The sequence below is a fragment of the Phlebotomus papatasi genome, chromosome 3, assembly GCF_024763615.1.
Source record: "Phlebotomus papatasi isolate M1 chromosome 3, Ppap_2.1, whole genome shotgun sequence".
Lineage (NCBI taxonomy): Eukaryota > Metazoa > Arthropoda > Insecta > Diptera > Psychodidae > Phlebotomus > Phlebotomus papatasi.
The window spans coordinates 82,801,715-82,821,433 of NC_077224.1; the positions used below are offsets into that span (position 1 = coordinate 82,801,715).

Sequence of the window (19,719 nt, forward strand, 5' to 3'; positions counted from 1 at the left end):
AAAAGATTTTTCCGGTTCTTTCTTCTATTTTTGAATGGAACTGAACTTTATCAATTTAGCTTGACAAACTATGGAGCTAAATAACATCATAGAAAGCTCTAATTCCTTTTAAAAATAGGTTATAAAGCCTGATTTCAAATATATTTCAATTCAAAGGTGCCCCATTTTCCCCTACTAATTTTTTCACAAATGTTTATCATTTTTCTTTTTTGTTCTCAAAGGCATTTTAATATCGCTTTATAGTTCTTTTAAGTTTTGTGCGTTTTGATTTTTCATGAGTTTTTAAAATAGTAAAAAAAAATGGTTTTGTGAGAAAGGATTAAAGAAAGCGAAAAAAATCATCTTTATTCTACAAACTTGTGCTTTGTAATTGTGATATTTGTTCTGATCTTGCTGACTAATAGTGCTATTGTAATTAAAAGGAGAAATGTTTCTTTTTTAATATTTCCTTTAGAACATTTCTGTTCTCAAGTGCTTCTGCATTATCGACTTTGTGTTGGTTTCTGTCTCGACTGTTCTTCCCTGTCTTCACTGTTTTGTTTTTTTTTTTTTAGGTAAACATAAAACAAAATATTAAATACATTCTCTAATTTTTTAATTAACCTCAAGTTTATTAAATATCGCTTAATTTTCTTAATTAGAATATCGCTCACAGAAGAAAAAAAGCTCCTAAAGTATCAGTTTCTTTCTTTTTAGAAGGACAAAATAGCCTAAAGTTCTAAATATCATGTAAAATATTATCTAAATTTATCGTTTAATAGACATGGTGTTGCTGGCAAATGGAATTTTGTGCGAATTTTTATTTTTAAAGAATTTCCTCAATGTCAGTCTCCAAAACGCTGTCCTAAAGTCAACACTATAGAAAGCATAAATGAATGGATTGACGGCACTATTGAACCAACCCAACCATGTGAGGAAGCCCGAAATCATTGGATTGACGGACTTATCGGGTAGGAATGGGGTAATGAGATACAGTACAAAAAATGGCAACCAACACGCTATAAAACCACCCACAACAATACTAAGGGTCTGTGTTGTCTTATTTTCTCGCTTGAGGGATAGGATCCTATTGGACATTGACTTCTGATGTACGCGAATTTGCTTGGAAATTGCAAATCCAGATGCCGGAATGTCCTTACTAGTGGCACTTAATTGATTTGACCATGTTTCATTTGTAGGCTGTTTGGAATTGAGACCGCCATAACGCTTCAGGGATGGTGTTCTCGATGAGCAATCCACAAGTTCATATAGTCCATTTCGGGATTGTTTTGCATTCCGACCGTCGATATCCTCGGCTGAGTTTGTCTTCACAAAGTAGTCGCGCTTTGTTAATTGACCAAATGATTGTGACCTCTTGGGACTTGGGGGCTCCTGTTCCGATGTATCGTGGTCCAGGTAAACTTCTGCCTCTGCATTGGTTCTCTTCTGAAAATATTTGTACAAGTTAGAATGCAAATAAATATTAGTTCCGCATAATTTAAAATCTAAATTGTTTTTTACTGTAAAATAAATTAAAATTCCAAATAGTTTCACAGCAATAATCTGGTTTTTAATTTTTATTTTAAAATTTAATTAAAGTTTGGAAGACCTATCCCATTATCCATTACCTCTGGGTAAAAAAGACATTCGAAAATCGATTAATTAATTAATTCTTTTTTGTTACATTGATTAAAAAAAAAGAAATGAAATAAGTCAATTTATTTTATTATTTTATTATCAATATTTCGAAAGACAAAGAAAATATATTTTTACTTCTCATTTCGTCCGCCAGGTGGCTGAAGTGTCTGTTCCAATTTCTTTAGTCTCTCAAATGTCAATATGTGACAGTCTTATGAGAAATTTGGAAGACTCTAGGGGAAAGTAGGGTACCTTTGAATTGAGGTACCTATGAAATGGGATCTCCTATTTATAAACGGATTTGGATTTGGACCTAACCATGATATTGTTTAGCTCGACATAGCACTTGTGAAGCTAAATTATGTAATGATAAGGTTCAATTTCTTTTGAAAATAAAAGAAAAAGCCCAATTTCAAAGATACTCTAATTCAAAAATGCCCCACTTCTCACTACTGCATTACCTTTTAGCCGAGACTATATTTGACAATCAAACTCCGGCTGTGAGCACACTTAAATCTTCTCACTCAGAGCTAGAGTTTGATTCTCCAATCGTGTCTGTGCTAAAAGGTAAATGGAACTCTAATTGGACAAAAAATATCGTTATTATTCGAAGAACTCAAAGTCAGTTTCGAATTTTCGAACTTAGTTTTCGCACAACGTTGTAAAGTTTGTGAAATACAGTAGACTCTCGCTCAATCGGCTCTTTCTCAATCGGGTGACAAATTTTGTTGACAATTTTCACGTTTAATTATGAAGCTAATTCGATCAAATTCGCTGTATTTCTTCCTATTTTATCGTGATACTTTATAATGAGCGCCTTTTTGTGGAATTTACAAAGGCTTTGACGCTCAATTCTATCGCTAAACCGGATGACATTTTGCCCCATATTTCCGATTGAGAGAGAGTCTACTGTATCATGCTAAAAAGCTTTTAAAAGTATTACTCAGTGATTATGAGGGAAATTATAATAGAACAAGAAAATTAAGAGCGTTGTTGCTTTGCTTTTCTTCACAAGACTGACATTCGAATGTACTCGAAACTCGAACAGGAAGTATTCCTGCGACTACGCGGACAAAATAATAAATAAAAATGTCTTTACTTTGGCTTTTGAAACCGATTTTCGATTTTTTTTTAAAACTCCAGTTGTAAATAAAGATAGTCTTTCCGTACAGAAGTAGATCTTGAAAAATTCGAAAATCTTTTTGAAGATCCAAAAAAGAGACTTTCTTACTTCTTAACACTTTCGCAAAGTGGCGGAAGTTACATCCTGTTCGAATTTCGAAGTTCTCAAGTGTCAAAATGTGACGGTCTTCACATTGTTGTGAGGAAAAAAAACAGAACAACGACGTTTACTGTTCTTGCCCTAGTATTTAATCACTCCATACCCAGCGAGCACACTTAGCTGAAAAAAGTAGCGTTTTCAGCATATTTTTGCTGAATCGACTAGCAAAAATTTGCTGACTGATCAGCAGTTGTCGAACAAAAAGTGCTAACCAAATATATGGAAATGGCACTGAATCGCCAATTTTGTTTCAAGGTTAGCAGAATTCAGCTGAAAATACATATGTTTTCAGCTGAATTGCATTCGGTTAGCATTTGGTGCTCGCTGGGTAATCACTGAGTAACTCTTTCTTCGAAATTCAACGACTTTTTGTGCAAAGAGAGTTCAATTTACCTTTTATCCAAGACACTATTGGAAAATCAAAATCTACTTCTGTTTGGGCTCAGTATATCTTTCGATTTTGCAAAGCTGTTCGAAACCTCAGTCGAAAATTGATCGTATGCGTGTTCGTTCTTCAGCGTTAGTGAGTTCGAAAATTTAATATTTTAGGCAAGTAAAAGAATAAGAGATTTTTGTAATTCAGAAGAACTTTTTCGAACAATTAACAAGACATTTTTTTAGCAAACTTTTGTTAAATTTTTACATATTATTGTTCGCTGAGTAGTATTCTATCAAAATGTAAATTAAAAAATATATAAAATAAGAAACAAATAAGAATGTAATAAAATTGTTAAAAGTAACTACATATTTAAATTAATTTTAAAGCAATTTCTTATGTATTCTGCACGAATTTCTACTTCCTGTATTAAAAATTAGGAACTTATATTTGATATTTTTAATTAACTTTAAGTCGTTGTTCAATTTTTCTAAAGTTTGTTTTTGTGAAGAATTATTAAAAACACTTGTTATAGGGTTGAAAAGTCCGTAAGGGAAAGAAAAAAAATTGTCACTGCTCTGGGGCTTAAACGGTAAGAGATATCTAATTCCGGTTTTCGATGACCCCCAATAAAGAAACATTATGTCCAGACGTTTTTTTCCCTTTTCCCCTCACCTCTCTCCATGTCTACCAAAAGCATGTCTTTTTTGGTTATTCTCAAAATTGGCCCAAGCTTTTTCAATGACTTAGAAATGTTTTATAGGTATCCCAGGAGAACATTTCGTCTAAACATATCTGTGACCGTAAAATCGCCATTTTGTATTTTCTAAGTAGAAAGTTTAATTACTTTAGGGGGCCTTTTTTTCAACCGACTTGGTTAAATTTGGATTTTTCTCAAAGGTATTGAAATTTCGAATCCGGCTGCATCGATATTCATCGGCAGTGAATTATTAATTACCGATTTTTGAATAATTTTTTTCGAAAGTTATTTTTTACTTAATCTATTTAAAAATAAATAAACAATAATAGCTTCTTGAGCGTGAAAGTTAGATTTCGTACTCTGACTTGTTCGTAATTTTGAAAGATTATCAAATACAGTGTTCAATGACTGTATATACTTTATCATTCCTTATGGCCACTTCTGAATGAAAGAGTATTATTGAGAATAAAATTTGGTGAATAAATACGGTTCTAGGCAATTGGTGGGAAAATTGATATGCTTTTATTGATAGAGCAAACTGCTGTAAAGCACGAACAGTCCAAAACAAAGAAATAAAAATAAAATCACAATAAATTACGATGTGGTTGATTGTTATTAAGCCACAAAAGGCTAGATATAACATCCATAAAATATTTTTTTCACTCGATCATATTACTTCCTTCGCTTTATTTATTCGTATGAATAGATGGCTCCATTCAATATTATTCTAAGACGACTTAACCAGAATAGTTTTACGGCGAGAGGTATGATATTACCATGCACAATCAATGTGTAATCGTGTGTAACAGATATTCGATTAACAAGTGGCACAAAGAATTCCTGAAATTTCATGTGAATTGGTGGAATTTTATTATTTTGAGATAGAATAGTAAGGTATGTATGGTATGGAATAGTTGCTTTTATAAAGTAAAATATAGAGCTATTTTCACTCAGTTCTTGAAACCACAATAATTACTCAGGATCTGATAATCCCCTAAAGTTGTGGCATGAAAAAGGAAGATTAAGTAAAGGTATATGACTATAAATAAAGAGAACTATTCACATTATTTTAAAGGCGACGAAAATACTTGAGCTTATCTTTAAATTTATTTCTTTAGAGTGATACAAATAAGTAAGTCTAATGACCATTGTAGTCTACTGTGTGAAGCTCTGAGTAGGGGAAACTGGGGCACCACCAAACAGGGGTACCTCCAAACACTGCGATTCTTTAAATAGGTATAAGATTTCAGAGAATAAGACTTACATGAAATCATAGATAGGGGAGACTGGGGCAAAAAGTCACAAAACGTATATTTTATTTTTTTACACACTACTCGAACGCCTCAGAAATTTCTAATTAACGCAGTTTTCTACGAAATTTACCGCTCTACAACTTTGTGAAAGTAATTTTCCTCTATTTTGTAAGGAAATACGTTTATCGAGCCGTTTTCTAAACGTAATTTTGTGACCATTTTCAAAAATGCTGGGGCAAATAGTATCAGGCATGGGATATTATCAGGGGGGTGACATTAGCTCTGAAAAATGCGACGCGGTTTTAGTGTAATTTTTCCCTGTTGTCGTACACATTTCATGAGATATCTCCAAAACTATGTTGATTGCCAATTTAGGGCTTTCGGTTGCCTCTTCGTTATTAAATTGGCTTTTATTTTGTATTAGTACTTATTGCTATTTCATTCTACAATGACACAAAACAGCTAGTAACTCAAAAGTTTTTTTTGGCTCGCTAGAAACATATGGGAAGCATAGGAAATGTCATACCCCTGGGATATTATTATATTTTGATTCGCTTTGTTACGGGATTCCGTAAATTAAAAAAAATACCTAGATAACATATTTTCATAGGAAATTTATTCCTCTACACCTTTGTAAAACACATTTTTTCTAACTGAACGATATAAACGATTTTCAAGCTACTTTAGGAAAAAAACACACAAAATACTGCAAATCGTTTGACCAATGAAAACAACAAGCGGCGACACATGGCATTGACGTTTCTTTTCACTGTGAGACATTATAAATAGTTTCGGTTTTTCTTACTTCTAGCTCCATACCTTATGTTACTTTTTACCCCAAGTGGTCGTTTTTAATAAAAAGATTTCTTGAGAGAAGAATCTTTGTAAAATAGATAGCGGCTTCGAATTCAAAGAATCCAAGTCATTTAGGAAATAATCATCAGTGCATAAATTTTGAATGATAAGTAGGTAATAATCGATATATTCTTCAAGGAAAATATTTTATAAATAGGTTTAAAATTTTGATATTTTTTTATTAATTCCTTGTTCGAATTCGAAGAAACATACAATATTGAAGTAGGTTTATGGAAGCTATTTGTGGTAAAAATTTTAAGCCGCTATCTTATTTATCTTGGAAGTTATTGAATTTTAAAATTTTCAATTTGTGACTTTTTGCCCCAGTTTCCCCTACCATAGGGATGTTTGTCCCTTTCATTCAAAATTCAAGAGAAATGGGTGAAATATGTAGTTTAACGAACCTGATTTTATCTTTAATGAGTTTTTAATCAAGAATTGGTGGATGATTTTACGATTTTATCAAAACACATCTGAAGAGCTCGCAAAATTCGAACTTTGAGTAAAATGTTCGCCATGATAAAGTGGCGCTGCTTACCAAAAAGAAGTCGATTGTTGTCAAAATGACGGAAAGTCAATGGGAAAAATATGCTTGTTTGTGTGATACCTAATTAAAGGTATATGATCCTAGGTTCCATAAAAATCCGATAAAATCGGTTGCTGTTCAAGATTTTGAGACTTTGAAGAACTAAGCTAAAGCTAAACCTCTAGTCTGAAGACCGCTTTACACTCAAAGATCTTTAGGTGAAGCATAAAAGGTGAAACAGTGAGAAAATCTCAAAATTCCGAATAATTCCGAATTAATTCATTTTTCCTTATAGGGGGACAGTGCCCTGCCCATGCGTCGTACGATTCCAAGCTTTGTAATGACTAGATTTGTCCTATGTTTCTAAATAAATATAACTTCGCAATATAATTTTAAAAAAAATCATCACGATGCTTGAGATCGTACGAAGTATGGGTACTTTCCCCTACTGCATTATTCCTAAATTTCCTGATTCGCAAAAGTATACTAAAACACAATTACAGGGTAATGAAATATTAAGTTTATGTACAAATTGGACTGCTTTTAGATTGAATCCCTGAAAATGTTGCCTTATGAGTTATGCTAAAATCGTCGTGGGTTGTTGAAAATACCATTGCAAGCAAATCCATGCTGTCTAATTTATTGCTAATTGACTGAAAAAGGTATTTTGTAGCAATAAGCTCTACATGATTCTTTCCAGACGTGAAAAGTTTAAAAATTGCTACTTTTCACACAAATTCATATTATTCCACGTGATGGATTTAATATGGCATTTTTGATTGATGGATTTCACTTGACATTAAAGCTCGTTGGACCTTTTTTTCTGTTACAATGAAAATGTAAGGTATATAATTTTAAGTAATTGTGATGATTTGAGTCAATCGTGGGAGGATTGGGTGGGATCGTTTCATCCGTCATTTTTACAAAACTCACGATTTTCCTTGTATATATTTAATATTCAAAATTTGATTCGGAGATTTTCCATGAATTATTACATTGCATAAGCATTAAAGTGTTCTTAAATTTTCCTAAAATACGATTTATGTACCCAAAGCAACACCCAAAGAAAGAGATAGGTAACTTCTGATATTCAAAATGCACTCAGAAGAAATTTTAATTGAACCTTTATTGTTTTATGCTTTGCGATTTATACTATAAAAATATTCAAGAAAGCATTAAAAAAGTATAGAAAAAATAACATAAAAAATTGAGTGAAGCTTACATCTTCTCGTTTACATAAAAATGATAGTCAAACAGGAAACTATTATATTAAGCTTTCCCCAGGCTAGAATAAAATCTCTTCAAGGAAAAAACTGTTCTAGTTCTAGTGCTTCTCATGGGAAAATACGAATAAGAAAAAAATTGAATTATAAAAATAGTTTTTATTTTATCAACGCCATTAAAAAATAATAACGTCAAGATGAGCAATAATTTTTATTGGAAATAAATTACACATCTGAGTGGTTAGAGGCATCCATCAAACGCATCCCAGATGGCAGATAGGGGATTGCTGTAATTGGTTCTAGGCCCTAGATAGCTTAAAGAAACACTATACCTTCAAAGTTTTTTTTTTCATTTCGATCCTTTCAAAGAGATCAACACTTAAGCGTATACTTCGGGAGGAAAAGACAATAAAAGGGACAGATAATCCTAACGGCTTATGTAGGTGAGATTCTTAACGTGAGATAGCTTGGAATGGACGCAAGTTCGATTTAGAGCTGAAGTTGGGTGACACCATTCAGTTATCTTGAATCAAAATCGTGGAATTATATAAATTTTGTATTTAAACCAAAATATCAAGGATTTGGATGGATTGACACAAAAGTGATATATGGGTGAAAATTAGACCAGAATGTTCTCTATAATTTTGCCGTAGAACTAGATCTCATCGATTAACCAGAAGCCGAGATAATCGACGTTGTTTGTTTCTGAACTCGATTTTTCTCCCAGAGCGCTCCAAGTGTTCATTTTTTGAACTTCAAGTATATCAAAGAATTGTTGTATTTTGTGGGACTTTCCATTTAAACCCCTATTTTAAGTGTCTTGGTCGAGTAAAAGCAGTCAAAATGGCATATGAGTGGTTCCAAGGCGTTATTATGGGAAAGATAATTTTTATCACACTTAAACGGCAAAATCGGACAGAATGCATTGTCTGATCGAAAAATGATTTATGTATGAAATACAGACATAAATGTTCTCTACAATTATGTCGAAGTAATCATCAAGATCGGTTAAGCACGTGTCGAGATAATTGAGGTTATGTGATATTGAAATTGGTTTTTCGACTGTGGCGCCCCTGGTGTTGGTCCCACGAAGTTCAAATGTTCTAGAAAGTTGTAGCGTTTGATGAGATCTTTCGTTTAAGCCCTCATTCATCTAAATCTTTTATTTATTTTAAATTTAAAAAATCTTTAATTTGCATCCCCCAATCATCAAAATCAGTCAAATAGAACCGGAGATATTTTTTTGAATTCGTAAACTTTGACTTTTTATATAAATGTTGAGGTTATTTTAATAGTTTACACAAATTCAGTGTGTTGATTTTGTTTTTAAGCACTTTTTGAGGTTAGTAAATTACTTTCGGTAATTTGAATACATGAACTATATATTTTTTGCGCAAATTTAGAGGTTATTTTAGTGTTTTTGGCAATTTCAATTAATTAACTAAGTTTATTTTCAGTCTTAGAAATTATTTAAAAGTTTTCTTACCAATTTTAGTAGGTAAACTATGTTTTTTCTGCAAATTTGGAGGTTATTTTATTGTTTTTGACAATTCCAATGAGTTAACTATCTTTTCTGTCGAATTTTACAGGTTAGTTTATTATTTTTTTTGGTAATTTTAATAGGTTAACAATGTACAAAATTTTGAAGTAGAGAGATTCAATAACAATGACATCAAAATCAATGCCATAAGTATGCCAAGATCTCTTAAATTTAGATCCATTTTGGCATTAACTTCGAAATATGCTCAAAACTAATGAAATTGTGCCATTAATTTTAGTACATTTTGTCATTGATTTTAAAAGACCCGAATTTTAGCAACAAATAACATTGAATCTAGAGAATCCTTTATTGAACTCCAAGAGATTTTGGCATCAATTTTAGAGCATTTTGGCATTGATTTGAAAACCTGAATTTTAGTAGCAAAATGGTATATTGATTCTAAAGGAACGGTGTCAATTTAAGATCATTGTAAGCATAAATTTAAGAGCATTAAGGAGCATCTGTGGGATCAACTTTTAGAGCATTAGTGGCATCAATTTAAGAGCATCGTGGTATCAACTTCTTAGAGCATTATAGCATCAATTTAAGAGCATTGTGCGATCAACTTTAGAGCATTATAGCATCAATTTAAGAGCATTGTGCGATCAACTTTAGAGCATTATAGCATCAATTTAAGAGCATTGTGCGATCAATTTTAGAGCATGGCTAGGGCATAAAATTTTAGAGCAATTGTGGCATCAAATTTTAGAGCATTGTGGCATTCAATTTTAGTGCATTTTGTTAGAATGCACTAAAATCAATCACAAAAGGTATAGGAGCCGTTTTGATGCCATAAATAGCGTAAAAATGCATTGATTTTAGTCATTTTAGTCCATTTTCTCTTTCTGTGTATTAATAGGTTGAATATTTTCAATTCAATTTCAATTAATTCATTTTGGAGGTTAGTTTATTGTTTTTGACAACTTCAGTGTGATGTTTATGTTTTTAGAGGTTAGTTTAGTGTTTTTGACAATCCCAATGCGTTAAATAATTTTCATTAAATTTTAGAGGTTAATTTTGTCTTGATTCGGCAGAACATACACTAAAATTTGAACGATGCAGAGTCGAGTACCATCTTATGGCTAGAGGTTAATTTTATTGTCAATTTGACAATTTTAATGTACTCTCTATGTTTTTTGTACTATTTTATAGGTTATTTGAGTGTGTCTGCAAATATAAAATGATTAAATGTGTTTTTATGCAATTCTAGGACACAAAACTTTGAATTTCTAATTTGTGCATAAGAATGTTTTTTTAAGTATTAAAAATTTAAAAAAAAAACAAACATATTAAAAGCTTAGGAGAAGGTGGGACCACTTTGAGCTGTGCGGGGCTACATTGTTATACAATTTTTCTAATATTTCTAATGGAAGCTAGGTTTTAACATGACGTAATTTGGATAGACAAAATGATTGTGAATCTAAATAAAATAATCGTAAGCACCAGCTTCATTTAGAAATAGGCGAAAAATTCGTATAACAATCTAGCCCCACATCTCAAAGTAGCCTCACCTTTCCCTAATAGTGGCGCTGCACGAAGAAGTGGTATTGCCCGATGCAAATTGGCTGATATAACACCATCTGACGGTAAGTTGTAATAAATTCATACCATTCATATTACTTTTAACGTATTTGATCAGTAGATTATTCACAATATTAGTCTTTTTTAGATGAAATTGGATGTTGAATTCTAATTTCTTCTTTTAAGATCAAGAAAATTTCATGAAATCAAAATTCACATCTCGTTTATTCTTACACGTTTTGTATATGTCTATCTCATTTTTTCGCACTCCAAATTCGATTAAACTAGATTGAATTTAGAGTGACGTTTAAAAGAAGAAAAAGTGACGTTTAAAAGCATGTAAGTAAGAAAGGGATTCGAATTGTATTGTATTGTATTGTATTTATTTTCATCTTGCATTTCACATTTCCCACCTTCCATGCATCCATCAACGTCTTAGCGTTGGTGACCAACCTCCAGAGTGAAAACGATGGAAAACTCCTTCACAGGTTGTATAAATAATCTAATTTCGACTTCATAAAATTTTCCTGATCTAAAAGATGTACCAGAACCATAAGGAGCATAGTAACATTTTCCAATGTCTTTTTCCGAGTGTATAACGGAGTTCATATTCAGTTGTCCATCAAAATTGAATTATTTATCAAGTGGCCAGATTTTCTGCTATGTGCAGACCCATGTAGTGTAACCAACATCAAGTCATCAGGCTTACCTTGTGTACCTCAATTTCAGCCATATGGTCATGTCGGGATGCAACGACACATGATATCTTCACGTAAACATATATCATAACTGTCATTGGAATGAAGAAGGAGCCCATTGCGGAGAATACAACATAGCCCTCATTTTGATTGTAGCGACATTCAACTAAATCTCGTCGTCCTGGTTCATACCTGTGCCATGGAAAGTAGAAGGATTTTTTGAAAATTTCTGGCAAATCAGTTAATGTTGTCTTTTGTTGTACAAACCATCCAAGTATGGGGGGACAGGTAATTGCCAGTGCCAAGATCCACACGACAAGTATCATGAGGAGAGCTAATCTCTTTGATCTCCTCCTCCGTGAATAGTTAAGAGGCTGTGTCACCGCCAAATACCTGAAATTTTCGAGAAGACTCCTTGTAAGAAAATACCGCGAAACTTTCATTTTGTGCGGTTGACATGTTCATATTTTGCATTTTGTCGCGCACAAAATACTTCTGATTTATGTAAATAAGGAATTGCGTGTAAATTGTAAGCAGCTGGTATTTAATTAAATTTCATGCAATCTACCACCTCATGTGCTTTTGTTAAATATGTGCGACTAGTTGGATTATGATGGTGCTTATTTAGAAAATCATAATGTCTCACCTGTCTATGCTAATAGCACAGAGGCTCAGAATGGATGCTGTGCAGAGGAGAACATCTAGTGATATCCATATATCACATAGTACCCAACCAAGTTCCCATGAACCTGCAAACATGAAATTCTTTATTAAAAGCACAAATATAAGAAATGTGGCTTGGATAGTCTTTTTGAACAAAAATGGCTCGAAGATCAAACAAAGTGTTGAAAATCTGTAACACAAACAATGAGTAGCTAAATTTGGACTGAAATAAACGCTATGGTGTCGCTAAACTTGAGCTCAATTAAGCTATTTTCCATTATATACTTTATTATTGTGGTTTCTATGCCAGAATTACAATTCAATATCCTATAAAATCTATTACAAAATCCTCTGTAAAACAAGCCCCTCTTTGAAAATCAATATTTCAATTTGCTTCAATAAATAGCGAGGCAGTCTGTAAAATTAGTTTTGCAGCAGTAAATTCTGAAATAAAACTCTATATACCCTTAAGTGAATTAAGCTATACCCTAAAGTAATTTTAATACTATCATGTAAAAATAAATTCAATTGTCTTGGAAAACAAAGTTCTCACACAACGCCCTATAAAAGCAATCCAATACGACGAACCTGTAGAATGCATTTCAGAATTCAAAATCTCTGTTTTATTTAAATTGAATAAAGGTTTCCAATCACAATAGATAATAAAATTCACACCATATCATAATGTAAAATAAAGCAAATATGCCATGAGGCAGATTTCTCATTTTCCTATAAAATTAATCTCATCACATTCTAAAATAAATTCTGTATTAGAATATTCTATTAATAAACTTCCCTTTCTCTAAACTTCGAGAAATTATTCTTATCGTATCCTATAAAATTTATCCCATAATTTTTGAAATTACTATTGCATCGAGAAAGATAAGTTTTATTCCATAATGAAAAGAAATTGTGCTATAAAATGTCCTATAAAAATAATGAACGGGTGCCATAAAAGCTAAATATCTCTGAACTTGAGGTATTTTTTGCTACAATCTTTTTTTTCAAAATTTTCAATTTATTTTTTTTCTAAAACCAACACTATAAAAAAATATAATAATAAAAAGTAGGACAAGGACATTTTTTGACACGTTTGATCTTTATTATAGGACATAAAATTTTGCCGAGATTGCTGTAGGTACGAATAATTTGAAAATAAATAGTACTATAAGAAAACTATAATCAGGGGCCCATCAAGCCCAATAAAAAATGAAGCTATTTTTCAGTTCTCCTTGTAAAATTTTTGCAGCTATTGCACCGCGACTTAAACAAATTTCCTCGTAATTCTTGTATAATTTTGGCGAACATTATGAAATATGTATTTTTATATAGCTTTTATTGCACGATTTCGAAATATATCAGACTGATAAGTCAATTCTCTTGAGGAAAAAACTTGCCAATAGTCTTCAGTGCCTCTATGCAAAAACGTATGGAAAAATGAAATGTCGAGAGGCCCCTGACTATAATATAGTTTTGACAATAAGTCTAGACACATTCAATACTGCTATACAACAACATTGAATAAACTGGTACACACGATCTTATGCAATTTGACAATTGGCATTGTCTTTGGATCTAAAGACAATGGTACAAGTAAATTATAAATAAAATTATATTATTGATTGTATCAAAGATAAATCAATTATAAAACAAAACGACTAAAAATTTCAGCATTAAAACATCCCAGTTCACCTTAGACTAAAGATAACAGAAGGCAAGATTGTAAAAAAACATCAGTAAATATTTAAGTAAAAGAAATAAGTCCCATGTTTCTATGTTGCCCTGGATCATGACATAATGTAATTTATCCATGACACGGAACCTGATGCATCCTCTTCTTCTTTAGGATACCACCCTGCATAAATAAGGCCTAAGGCCTTGAATAACATTCGAATTTGACAAATTTATAATAATTTAGTAATTATGCAAGTCTCGAGTTACTTCGAAGATTAGGGGAGACTGGGGCAAAACTTGTCAAAACGCATACTTAATTCCTTTACGAGCTCTGAGGAAACTTAAACGTTTTATAATGAGCATATTCTTATAGGAAATTTACTGCTCTACAACATTGAAGAAGACTATTTTCCTCTATCTCGAAAGAAATGTGATTTTCGAATCATTTTCTAAAAATTGCTGGGGAAAATTTTGTCAGTCTTCGGATAATTTGTAACGTTTTACTCTCCCAAACGTTAAAAATAGAAAATACTTGTAAAAATATCAAATAGACATATTTTTATAGGAAATTTGTTCCTCTACAACTTTGTCGAAGATAATTTTTCTCTATCTTAATCTTAACGAGAAATGTGTTTAAATTGAGCTAATTAGTATTGATATTTTCTGTAAGTCAAATATTCCAAAAATAGAGCTCAAAATTTATTATTTTTTTTTCTACATAATCCTTCCTCGAATTCCTTGAAACTTTGTAAGTTTAAGAAGGTTCATGAAGGCTATCTATAATAAAAATTTTAAGCCTCAGTCTCTGTTATTTTAGAAAATAGTGAATATTGAAATTTTCGTTTTGAAAAATTTTGCCCCAGTTTCCTCTATTTATTTAACTGATTTTATTTTATTAAGTTTTATGGTAGTTATCGAACTCAAAATTTGTTTATCCGAAATTTAAAAGGGACAGATAATCCTAACCGGCTTATGTAGGTGAGATTCTTAACGTGAGCTAACTCGGAGTGCATGCAAATTCGATTTAGAGCTGAAGTTGTGAGTCGCCATTCAGTTATCTTGAATCAAATTCGTGAAATTATGCAAATTTTGTATTTAAACCAAAATATCAAGGATTTGGATGAACTGGCACAAAAGTAATATATGGGTGAAATGTAGACCAGAATGTTCTCTATAATTTTCTCATAGAACATGATCTCATCGATTACTCAGAAGTCAAGATAAGCGAGGTTTTTTGTTTCTTAACTCGTTTTTTCATCCAGAGTGCCCCAAGTAGTTATTTGTTGAACTTCAACTATATCAAAGAATTGTTGTATTTTGTGGGACTTTCCATTTAAAACCCTATTTTAAGTGTCTTGGTGGAGTAGAGGCAGTCAAATTGGCATCTGAGTGATTTCAAAGCGTTATTATGGGAAAAATCAATTTTTTCACACTTAAACGGCAAAATCAGAGTGATAGCGTAGTCTGATCGGAAAATGATGTATGGACGAAATGTAGAGACAAATGTGCTCTACAATTATGTCGAAGTAATCATCAAAATCGGTTCAGCGACAGTCGAGATAATTGAGGTTATGTGATATTGAAATTGGTTTTTCGACTGTGGCGCCCCTGATGTTGGTCCCACGAAGTTCAAATATTCTAGAAAGTTGTAGCATTTGGTGAGATCTTTCGTTTAAGCCCTCATTCATCAAAATCGGTCACATAGAACCGGAGATATGATTTTTTGAATTTTGTGAACTTTGACCCCTCATATCTCCGGTTCTATTGAAACCACAGCGCACTTACGCACCATTTTGGAAACGTCCTAGACTGGACTACAACATACTAAAATTTCATTAACTTGCACAAAGAAATTTTTGAGAAAAATGATTTTGAATTTCGATGAATTTTGACGCTATCGCAGCGCCACCTATGGGGACGTTTTGAACTTCCATTTGAAAGTGCTCATCTATACGAAACCAAAAAGGTAAAATTTAGGTCGCTATGTTAATTAGAACCGGAGATAGAGGCCGGTCAATGTTCGAACTTTGACCCCTTATAGCTCGGGTCAGGGGTTATGGATCGACTTAAGGTTTTTTTTGTTTGATAGGTATAATCAACGGCTACAACATACTAAAATTTCAGCCCGATTGCATAAGGAATTTTTGAGTTATTTAACTTTTAAGATTTAAAAATTTTCTTTTTAATAATAGCGCCCCTAGCGGTTGTTTTACGAACTTGCGATGTTAGAAGGGGAAGTGGCATTTCACGAGAGCTTTCCAAAAAGCCCCCATTTTTTAAATTCTGATAATTAGAACCGGAGTTATGGCCATTTTAAGAATTTTTTTTGGACCCTTATAGCTCGGGTCAGGGGGGTCGGGGGACCTTAAGTTTGGTATTGATGGAAAGCTCTAAGGCCCAGCTATAACATTCTAAAATTTGAGCCCGATCGATGCCATAGGGGCGGAGCCATTAAGAAAACAAAAAAAGGGGGGTCTTCAAAATGGCGGAAGGAGGGGTGGGGGTGGGGGGTCAATGCACCAAGTTGCAATTTTCATACGATATATAACCTTTGCCGAAAACCGCAAGTCGATATCTCTTTTAGTTTAGGAGCTATTAAGCTCCAAAGAGCGGCCGGACGGACGGACGGACGGACGGACGGACGGACGGGAACGGTTTTTAGCCATCCATATATTCGTGATCAGGAAGTGTCAAAACACATTCTGGCAAAGTTTGGGGCCAATCGGAGGACATGAGATTTTGTTAGGATTATAGTAGGTGAGATTTTTAAGAATCTCACCTAATATGACCCTAAAACTTGTTTAAAAATCACTATACCGTGAAGGCTTAATGGTGCTATTTCAATGAAAAATGAACATCTTTTTTAAAACTTCACTGTTCTCAAGTACTTCTGCATTATCGACTTTCTTTGTGTTGGTTCCCGTATCGTCTGTTTGGTGGTTTTAGAACACAACGAAGAATGGGGAAAACAGTCGAGACAGGAAGCAAGAGAAAGAAAAGTCGATAATGCAGATGGACTTGTGAACATGTTGAAACATCTTGAAGGATGTCTTTTTATGGGATCTTACGGATGTTCTGTTTTCTTCAAGTCTTCCGGTGTTCGTCAGAATCTACTTTCTTTCTTCCAAAATAAAAAGAATCAGCTTTTTCTCCAGAGCTTTCGACCCTTAGTGTGGTTTTTCTTCAGTGGTCTGATTTTTTTATTTGAGAATCATTTTAACAATTTTACATTGGGGGAGAAGAAAGAAAATTTAGAGAATTTAGTACACAAAGCGACAGTGATAGATCCAACTCGTTGAGAGGAAAGAAAAATTTTAAAAAATTGTAAAAAATTACTAAAGTAGTGAATATCGACGACGTTAGACGTTTTTCAAAGTTCAAATTGTTAAAATGATTTCCAAATAAAAAAAAAAATATTTTCTCAGCTCACTGAAGAAGACCCTCACCAAGTGTCGAAAGGTCTGGAGAAAAAGCTGAATCTTTTTATTTTGGAAAAAAGAAAGTAGATTCTGACGAACACCGGAAGAATTGAAGAGAACAGGATGTCTTTTTAGCACTTTACTGTTCTCAAGTGCTTCTGCATTATCGACATATCTTTGTGTTTGTTCCCGTTTTGACTATTTCCCCAATCCTCGCCGTGTTCTAAAATAATCAAACAGTCGTGACGTGAAAGGTAGTTAAAAACACAAGTTAAGTTTTCATTGGAGTGGCACCATAATTCCTCTTCTCTAGTGCAAGATACTGAATTGTTACACTGATGAGAGAAATCCGAAAAAGTTAAAATAACATTCCGGAAATGTTTATTTTACCCTGCGGTATTGATCCGAAATCGGTGTAAATATTATGCTTTTTAGGTGTATTAGGGGTTAAAGTTACCCTTTTTCGTGTTGATTTTACCCCTAAAATGGTGTAAAATTAACATTAAAAAATGTTGATATATTTTTACATCTATAAAGAATTAAAGTTATGAGGAAAAAATGTTAATCGCACCCTCTTTTTTTCTCAGTGTAGAAACTTTGGGGACTCGGGGACTTAGGGTAAGTGTGCCAAATTTCGGCATAGTTGCATGCAAGCGTCAAAGTCTCAAGTTTGAAATGTAATATTTTAAATACAAATTGATTTTTTTATTCTTTCTTTTGTAAGAGTGTTGCTTGGAACCTTGTAAAGAGCTTACCGTCTTTATTTACTCTGAAAATCATTCTTAATACATTTTAAAATGAATAAAAATATAGACATAGCTTTGGTGCCCTATTTCGGCCACCTTCATTCTCATAGTTTCTTGCCCTTCGGGAGTTCTTCCAATATCTTTTTCACGTCATCTCGTTTGTCGAAGCTACATTTTTTGTTATTTTTTGCATTGTATAATCTCTAGAGTACGTAAAATCTAAAAGTTCATGGAAATTCGAGGAACAAAAGCAGTGGCCGAAATTGCAAGCTGGCCGGAATTTGGCACACTTACCCTATATGACTAAATATGTATAGGGTCGGAGGAACGTCTGTTCGACAGGGAACCCCTATTGACACTTTTGTCAAAATATTGAAAATTATTTAATGTATCTAGTAAAATATAAGTAATATAACGTTTTTTCTGTAATACACCTTTTACTATAAACAGAGATGTTAAAATTTCATATCCCAAATGGTACGGAGTAGGGTGTCAATAGGTGCTGACACGAGTTCTTAAAGTGTCAATAGACGTTCCTTTCACCCTAGGTACAGGTAAAACACTCACCCATTAGATGAACAGCAACTGCAGGTGGCATAACAAAGATACCGACAAGCCAATCAGCCACGGCCAGGCTCATCACGAAGCAATTGGTTACAGTTCTTAGGCGTCTCGTGGTAATCACGGACAATATCACAAGGGTATTTCCGATCACTGTTATCACAATGAGGATACAGAAGAGGCTCACAAGAGCTATATCTGTCCAATACAATGCACCAATGCGATTTTCTATTGTCCCATCGTCCGTTTTGTTGGTTTTTGTGGCGTATGTCGTATCATAAATGATATCAATGGTCGCACTTGTGCTCTCACTTGTGCGCAATTTAGACAAATCCTCCAGCAGTGTTACACCATCGTGTACATTATTTTTAATTGTTGTTGTAGACACTTTGTAGGCCATGTCCAAATGCGTATCCGTTGACATTACCAATTTATTTATCATGTTGAATGAATTCATCATGTTCAATGTTTTTTATCACTTCACCAATTTCAAGTATCATTTTTTTCCCACTAACTAAATCATTCACATCCACAATTTCTCTCCTACCTATATTTCCACGTCATTCCAGTCCATTCATCCAGGGGATACCCGGAGGTACCAATGAAAATTTTGAGAACACAACAAAAAAAATAATCTCATAAATATTTAACAAAGTACAGCATAATCCTCTTTGAAAATACTACTGGTTTTTTTTTGTCATTTGCCATCCTCCCCTCCTGTGCAATGTATCTAAAATTTATTTATGAGAATCACAGAAAACACTCTTCAACAAATAAATTAGCTCATTGATATTAACGTCAATTTTCAATTAATTTTCGAATAGCCACACATTTCCGATTTATTTCTGGTTAGGCGAATTTTCAATTGTTCATTCCGGTGCGTTTTGCCTTTATTTGAACGATGGATTTGTGTAGATGGAAAATGTTTTTCACGCTCAACACCTATGCCAATAGGTAAATATAGGATGGAATGTGATTTAATACTATTTATAGAAAATTAACTTTCCTACAAACTCAACAAGACTCCTCTATGTTCCATTTGAAAGGGAAGTTGATGTATTTGAG

At 33.0% G+C, this 19,719-nt stretch overlaps 1 protein-coding gene across 1 annotated transcript; it reads right to left on the reverse strand.

Moving 5' to 3' along the window:
* Window positions 1-199: 199 nt before the first annotated feature.
* On the reverse strand, window positions 200-19,245 carry LOC129806080 (5-hydroxytryptamine receptor 1B). Its single transcript, XM_055854410.1, has 5 exons — window positions 18,661-19,245; window positions 12,238-12,340; window positions 11,859-11,984; window positions 11,603-11,783; window positions 200-1,425 (listed from the first exon to the last, which is right to left on the reverse strand). Exons 1-5 carry the CDS (start codon window positions 19,112-19,114, stop codon window positions 748-750), a joined length of 1,542 nt encoding a protein of 513 aa, XP_055710385.1. The 5' UTR covers window positions 19,115-19,245; the 3' UTR covers window positions 200-747.
* Window positions 19,246-19,719: the final 474 nt, after the last annotated feature.